General features: G+C 36.7%; 1 protein-coding gene and 2 pseudogenes across 2 annotated transcripts in view; all 3 read left to right on the top strand.

The window, feature by feature from the left end:
- Positions 1 to 3,916: 3,916 nt before the first annotated feature.
- On the top strand, positions 3,917 to 5,038 carry LOC146478147 (uncharacterized; annotated as a pseudogene). Its single transcript, XR_014865244.1, has 3 exons — positions 3,917 to 4,444; positions 4,557 to 4,689; positions 4,785 to 5,038. The product of XR_014865244.1 is annotated as an uncharacterized LOC146478147 (transcript).
- Positions 5,039 to 5,616: 578 nt separating this feature from the next.
- On the top strand, positions 5,617 to 7,036 carry LOC146478146 (uncharacterized; annotated as a pseudogene).
- An 881-nt stretch (positions 7,037 to 7,917) lies between these two features.
- Positions 7,918 to 8,399, top strand: part of LOC146478145 (uncharacterized) — a gene marked incomplete at its 5' end in the record, with an annotated part of 1,455 nt that continues 973 nt past the window's right edge. Inside the window, one exon of the mRNA XM_085112516.1 lies at positions 7,918 to 8,399. This exon is cut by the window's right edge and continues 389 nt beyond it. Within this exon, the coding sequence (XP_084968642.1) occupies positions 7,918 to 8,399 (482 nt within the window).

Genomic DNA, 8,399 nt, shown 5'->3' with positions numbered 1-8,399 from the left:
AACACAGATACGAAAAGCTGTACAACAAGGAGGCAGTCTTTGGTCATCATTATTCAAAATTGGCACATAATTACTACCAATGGCAGCAAAAGCAGTTGGACCATTAGCTACTGGAGCACTTTCTGGGCTTGCAAATGTGGGAGTCAATAAAATATTTGGTAGAGGTCAAGTTTCCTCATTCCTCAAAATAAAATTGATCAATTAATAAAATACAAAGATTGGCTCACTGAAGCACAAAAGAAGCAAATTGTCAATGCAATACATACTGGTGGACAGATTGTAATTAAACCAACTAAGGCACAATCAGGAGGTTTTTTTGGGACATTATTGGCTTCAATTGGCATTCCAATGGTTTTGAATGCATTAATGGGTAAAGGCTTGCAGGTGGATAAAAGTAGATCCAGAAGATCGGTCCCAGTTTTTGTTCCAAACACAACCAAAAAAGATGGTGGTTTGGTCCTGCCAGTTAATTATAGACCGCCTCCATTTTTCGGTACATGGGATCAATATGGCAAAGGAAAAAAAAACCAAAAAAGGAAAAGGTCTGTTGTTAGGCAAAAACAGTCCATTCAAGGGGATTCCACTAATCGGAGACATTCTGTAAAATTCATAAATAAACCACTCAGTAACTTTGATCTCATTGATTGGGTCAAAAAACTCAAAATAAAACACTTCAGAGGCATTTACAGCAGAGATAATCTACCACAAAAGATGAAAAAAGATGAAGTTGGTATCATTAACCTGGATTCACAGATTGGAGCAGGTACACATTGGGTTGCGTATCGAAATGGAGACAAATATGCAGAATATTTTGATAGTTTTGGGTTAATTATGCCAAAAGAAATTATGCAATTTATGTCAACAAGTGGCAAACGATTAATATATTCAGGTGATGAAATCCAAGAAAGAGATTCAGTATTATGTGGCTATTGGTGTTTGTATTATTTATTTGAGAGACAAAATGGGACAAGTATATTGAAAACAATCCACAATGCACACTTTGACATGAACAATCAAAGTGTCAATCATAATTTTATAATCCAATATTTTAAAAAATTATCTAATCAATAGTATATGAGAGAATTTTGCGAAGATTGTCAAGAAGAAACTGATCATTTTGGAGATGTTTGTTTAGAATGTTATTATGTAACAGATTCTGAAGATGATTCAAGTGACTACAGTGAGTATGAGTCTGACAGAGAATTCATCAATGATGAAAGTGACTCAGATTATGAGTCTGACTCTGATGATAATTAATCTAATATAGTGATATAAAATGGTCAAATCATATTGTGTTAAACAAAAGAAACAAACTGAATGTGTTGAGCCTGCAGGTTACAAGCAAGCCAAAAATGGTCGGCTCATGTTCTTCTGTACATGTGCTGAATGTGGTATAACTAAAACCAAATTTGTTAAAAAACAGGGAAACTAAATAGCCCGTTCGAAGGGGCGGGCATAATGGATACTTTAGCATCAACTGGTACTGATATGTTAATTCAACGTGCATTACCATGGTTGGGAAAGAAAGCAGTTGAAATGGGTCGATATTATGGGTCTGAAGCACCTAGAAACCCCAAATTGCAGAAAAAAAGCTGTTGATTATGCTATTTCTAAAGCAACTCCTTTTGTTCAAAAGACTGGATCAGAGATGTTTAATAAATTATCAACCAAAGTAAGACCAAAAAGAAGGTACAAAACTGACCGAAAAGAACTTGATGGCGGTAATTTGGATACAATTTTGGAACAACTGGGTACACCTGGTAAGGTTGCATCGAAGTCGATGGATGTTGTTGGAACATTAATTCCATCAACAAAGGAAGTCTTTGATAGATACAAATCTGGAGACATTGCCAAAAGTGCATTCAGCACAGATACTGGCATATTGTCAAGTCAATTTTGGACTGGAAAGGCTAGTAATAAGACATTAGAAAAATACAAAGATTATCCATGTCAAAGCATGGTAAAGATTGGAAAAAAATATCACAATACACCAAGTTGTTCAAGCTATGATTCAATTGGTTGGCATCCACCAAATTGGAATGAGTATGATAAAGGAATCAAAGGACGACCCAAAAGTGGTGGTTCAATTGATATACACAAAGCAATTGGCATGTTACCAAAACCCAAAGCTGGTTGGGTACTTCCAGGGCACAAATACACTGGTCCATACAATGATTTGGAAAAACAAGTAAAACATAACCCCAAAACAGGGCAAATATTGGAAATTTATGATAAACCAACAGGCAAAACAGATGCAATAGCCATGCAACATGATGTTGATTATTCAGTCTGCAAAGATGACAAAAAATGTAAAAACAAAGCTGATAAAAATATGGTTAAATCATTGGATGCTGTTCCATATTCCGAACGACAATGGGGACATTGTTTGGCAAGAAATGCAATAAATACAAAACAGAAACTGGGTCTTGGGGTTCCAAAAAACGTCAAAAGCCGTCGGGTAAAGAGGAAAACTGGCAAGAAAAATTAGCTAATGAGCTGCATAAACCCATAAGGCGTAACTTTACTCGGCGGCGTGTTATTGTAAATAATATTGATGAAATATGGGCTGCTGATCTTGTTGAAATGCAACAATTCAGTAAATGGAATAAAGGTAACAGGTATCTTCTCATGGCTATAGATGTTTTCAGTAAATACGGTTGGATTGTCCCATTAAAAGATAAAAAAGGTGAGACTATAACTACAGCATTTCAAAGCATATTCAAAGAGGGTCGAAAACCAAAGTATCTATGGACTGATAAAGGCTCAGAGTTCTACAACAAACATTTCAAAGACTTGCTCAATAAACATAACATTACACTGTATTCGACTGAAAATGAAGAGAAGTCATCAGTGGTGGAAAGATGGAACCGGACGATTAAAAATAAAATGTGGAAACGATTCACTGCTCAAGGCAATACAATGTATCTGGATATTTTGCCTGAAATATTGAAGCAGTATAATAACACTAAACACAGTTCAATAAAAATGACACCGACAGAGGCATCTAAGAAAAAGAATAAAGGAATTGTTTACTTCAATCTATTTGGCAATTTGAAGCAATTATCATCTTTGCCAAAATTTAAAGTTGGTGACAAGGTTAGAATATCAAAGTATAAAAGAAAGCTGTTTGATCGAGGTTATACAGAAAACTGGACAGAAGAGGTCTTCATTATCGATAAAATTCAATACACTGCACCAATCACATATAAACTGAAGGATTTAAACGATGAACAGATTAAAGGGAGCTTTTATGAACCGGAATTATTGAAAGCTAAACAGGAGATATTCAGAATCGATAAAGTTATCAGGAGAGATTACAAGAAGAAACAAGCTTTGGTAAAGTGGAAAGGATACAATGATGCCTTTAACTCTTGGATCCCAATCAAGGATTTAGTTGATGTGCAAAAATAATACTATCGATACATTCACGGCCTCACGAATATTCGATAGCGAGTCGATCCAATAAAAAAATCTATTGTTGGGTGCAAGATAAATGATATTCTTACCTCAAAAAGCGTCTACAAACATCAGAACGATGAAAGTGGAGAAATAAATGTCCAAAAATCCCAAAACAGGAACCATAAACATCAAAACACAAACTCTTCACAAAATGGCGACAAAATGGCCGACACGTGTATTAACAAACTAGTGTCCAGTCCCCTTTGGGTTGTGTCATCTTGAACATGCATGAAAGCGCATGCGTGTTAATCCAAATCAAGCAATATTACGCAATATAGACAGGTCCGAAAAACGACTGCGCATGTACATCGACCTGCGGCAAAAAACGCAGGCTCAGACGCGCGCCCATTCAAAATGACTCCCATTTCGCGGGAAGTAAACAGACGGCATTTAAATTGAAAAAATAAGGTCACTGTTCAAAAGATAAAAAAGTTAACTCTAGTTTTCAAAAGAAAAAGAATTTTCCTAACAATCTAGTGGGTGTAGAAATTGAGAAAAAATTGTTTTCGTGCCGCAAACGGCCTTTCGCGTGAAATTTTTAGTAAAGTTACGATCCCGGCTAATTAGGGAAAATTATCGCCAATGTTTACCGCACTGTGTTGGCTTTTTCTGGCCACTTTGCCGTCTGTTTCTGGATGTTGGTTCGCTGGTAAAACAAGGAATACTAAGGAGGCTTGTTACGGGGATAGTAAGCCCCTATCGCCAGGTTTGGCGAGAGCTGCCAACGTGCCGGAGGACACATTAGTTTGCCTTAGACATCGCCGTGTGATCGAGAGGCAGGACAGTCGCTGCTCTTCACCTTTACAAGGGCAACACTCCAAGAAACTGGTAGAAATTCCTGTGAGCCTTTACGGAGTTATCGATAATGACGGGAAGCAAAACGAAAACTATCGACCAGGGAGCAAGTGGTGCCATGCGTGTAAAGGAAAGTTTTACAAAAAAAACCGAAGGAAATAGTGGTATGGCCATAAAAAAACGAAAGAAGGTAAGCTTATATCTATTTTCGCACTTCCCTTAGCAGTGTGTATTATTTTATCAGGTCATTTACAAGTACCCATGTTCTAAATACCAACATGTTTTTGTTGCATTTATTGCAGAAAACGAATACGATGACCAGTTTAACAGAAACGGAGACAGAGTTTTACCAACTTTACAAACAGGAGGCCGAAAAATGTCACACCCTGGAAACACAACTGAATATGATGAAACAACAGCTCATGGAAATGAAAGGTCTAGCTGCTATTAAATTGAACATAATTTTTAACCTTAACTTTACATTACCCCTATGGCATTTTGTATTTGAAAATTCAATTACTTCATTTCAGAATCAACAATTGACAAGAAGTTGGAAGAATTTCAAAAGGCTCTGTACAGGCACCAAATCACCACCCCTGACATCAAGATCTATGACCCACATGACATGCAAAATTTCACGGATAAAAACAGCCCCGGACTGTTTCAGGACATTCTCAACTGTATTACAGGAGGTAAAATCCTAACTGAGAAAAGGAGACAGCTGCAAGAGCAGAGAGCTGTGGCTCTACTACACATCTTTGCATATTTTAGGTGTGTACTTTGAGTTAAGTGATTTGGGAAATTGGTTTGCACCCAGTCATTTATGACCAGCATAATAACAATGTAAACCAATTTGTTTTAACTATGTGACAGGTCACAGAAAACATCTGCCCTACAGAAGGACAGTGGACTACATGCAGCCAGCTGTGGCATGTCGTTGCGAGGATTGTCTGCTGGCCAGGTGTTGGGATTCAGCACAACCCCCAGAACAGTACAGCAGTTAAAAGCTACCCTGAGTCAACAACACACAAGTTTTGTATCACAACAATTTCAGAGAGCAAATGAGGTCAGTCTGTCAAGTGTAGATCAGCATAACCCAAATATCTAAAAGTTGTGTACCAGTTGTCTAAGAAGAAAAACCTTTAAAACAAGAAGGAAGGTCTTACAGCTAAATTTTTTTATCTCCTACAGTCTGTGATAACAGAAATGTGACAAAAATGCTGTTTAACTCATGGTTTACTTATGTTGTGTTTCAATTCTACTCTTGGTTGAAATTAACTTTCCTTTATTTTTAGGTGTGATAAACTCATGTATGATAATACATAATGTCTTTCTCAACAGCTTCAATGTTTTATAGCTTTAATGCTTGACGACTTCCACAACATCCATTCACTTCATACACCAGCACAGTTAGTACGGACAAATGTCATCCACATGGCATCCTGCTTAGCAGATGTTCATCCATCAGTTCATGCAGTACCACGGCAAGCATTGCCCTTACACAGCCAAGTTGCAATAAGTGTAAATGGAGAACAGAGGACCTGTGTTGGAGGAATTAATGTTACATCTGTCCTGCAAACATTGGCAAATTCATTAACGGATATGAATAAACAGTTTTGGGACCAACTTCCAACTTATATGCAAAACATTGATCCAGGAAGATAACAGGCAGCACTGCAAGAACTAAGGTACATGCAAGTGTAATTTGCTACATGTACAGTCATGTACCTTCACAGAAAATAGTCTTATAAAATTAGAAGACAACAGTATTAAAAAACACTTATTTTCACTGTTATTATTATAACCATGAAACAAGACAAAAATAGTCAACAATAACCACAATAAAAGGAATAAAAAGTAACATTTTGTAATGAGTGAATAAATAAATGTTTAGTCCTCTTATACAAGTTAGTGAACAATTTTTACAGTCACTCAGGGCTGCTAACTACAGTTCCCAAACTAAAAAACCTGTATTTAGTGTATTATTATTTACTGATATACTGTTTTGTTGTTTAGAGTGTACTCAGACCCAACGAGACAAGACCTTGAGACACTGGAGACATGCATATTAATCGATGAGTTCCAACAAGATCTAAAGAGCATGGAAGATTACAAAATGGCCCTTGAGCGTGTACTGAACAAGTGTCCTGAACTTCAGTTATATAGCAAGAAATTTGTTATACCACTGCCCGCTGATTGGCCAGGATGGTATTATCCCAAAAAGCTGATAGCAAGTGGATGGAATCCCAATGTCAGCATCATACCAGAGCAAGGGCCATTCCACGTCTGTCTTAATGCTTATGAAGATGTTGTTTTGAATTTTAATTTTTTTTTTTGATAAATTGTTTTCATGGGTGTTTGGAGGTACTTTGGCATCAAAACCAAAACCATTCCGGACATCCCTATGTGTGACTGCTGCCTTAGTTGGTTGGCAACTGATCAGACAAAAGGTACTGGAAAAATTTGGAAGTGCAAGCAACATGAATACGTGACCATCTTGCACTTGCTTGAACATGTTTTGCCCTTGGTTTTCTACCAGTATAACATTTTCAGAAGTGGTGACTTAAAGTTGTATGAGAAAGTTATGGCACAAATAGCAATAATTTTCATTTGCTGGAGAAGGAAACAATATGATAAATCAACCCTGTCCTTTTTGAGTGACTGTGCATACCAACGCAAACATCTTCCTGAATACTGGTCAAAGAAGGCAAGCATTCTCAAAATAATCACCGAAAAAAAGGTTGAAGTCTGGCACTCTGCGAGTGCTGCGAAGAAACACTAAGAAGTTTGATGATGCAAAGAGCATTGAAGACACAGCAAAATCTATAGCATCGTCAGGATTTTTAACTGATTTTGTACAGTCCTTTGTTCCTCAATACCACCAAGGTCATCCTGAACCAAATTTGTGGCTCATCGCAGGAAAACAGCAGAATTCTTACTTGATCTGTTTCGGAGTGTTTCAAGGAACTGTCAGAAATCACACCAGGTAACAATCCTAAGACAAAAATATATGATAAATTGTTACAATTTCATAATCTAGACTATGCCCAAACATGGAAATACAGTTTGTTGCAATGTTTTCAATGTGCACATGAAAAAAAAATTACAAGTTTTCTGTAAATAACTAAACTAGACAAATGAACACTCAGAAATAAATACAGGAACTAACATCTGAAAATACTTCTATGATCAGCTTTTGTTATACTTGTAAATTCGAAACTCTATTAAGTGAAAAGGTAAACAGTAACATCAATCCACTTATTGAAAGATATAAATAGAGCACTTTTCAATATTATTGAGTGTCTTAAAATCAACCCAAAGATATTACTCCAGCTAATCATGATAGAGGCACAAAGCACAATGAGCCAATTATAATTCAAAGTAATAACAAGTAACCAGTACAAGGTAAGGAAGGGTTTGCAACTCATATTTTGTTTGGTTTTGCTTCTCCCTGGTTGAGAAAGTGGTGGGAAATTTTCCAGCCAATCACAGAGCAAACCAATGCAAAACCATAGAAATGCAATTGACTTTTGATGCTCTATTTAAAACTGCTTAAATGTAAAGAAAAATAAACAAACCACTACATTAAAATAAAAAAATATATACAACTATACACACCTGGAAGTGCAATCGTGTCTATCCATTGTCTATTGATTTTGTTTGTTTTGCTCTTTGCAGGTTGAACGTACACTTACAAAAAATGGAAAGCCAAAAGGGAAACCACAGTATTATCTGCCAACTTTTGACACCATAGTTGACACAAAGTGTTTTCCATTGAGTTACAACTTGGATGATGTAGAACCAGGCCTGGAACCTGACCCAAATGTTTACTGTGATTTTCCAACTTGCACAAGGAGAGATACAAGCGCTGTTATAAGACTGGCTTGCTTTCACTGTTTCCATCAATCGTGCTTGTCTTCACATGACTGTTGCCCAATCTGTTTAGTTCCTCTAAAGAAAAAAGTGCAAAAATTGGCTAACACATTCAACACTGGACTTCTAACTTCTAAGGATACTGATACATTTGAAAATAATGAAGACAGTCATGAAGAAGAATGTATTAGTACACCTGCAAGCATGACTATAACCGAGGCTCAATCATTCTATTCTTCAACAGAATGGGCTACGAAGATTGACAGCACCTT

Source organism: Pavona decussata, unplaced genomic scaffold, assembly GCF_977016875.1.
Source record: "Pavona decussata unplaced genomic scaffold, jaPavDecu1.1 SCAFFOLD_67, whole genome shotgun sequence".
NCBI lineage: Eukaryota > Metazoa > Cnidaria > Anthozoa > Scleractinia > Agariciidae > Pavona > Pavona decussata.
This window is presented reverse-complemented; position numbering and strand designations above follow the sequence as displayed.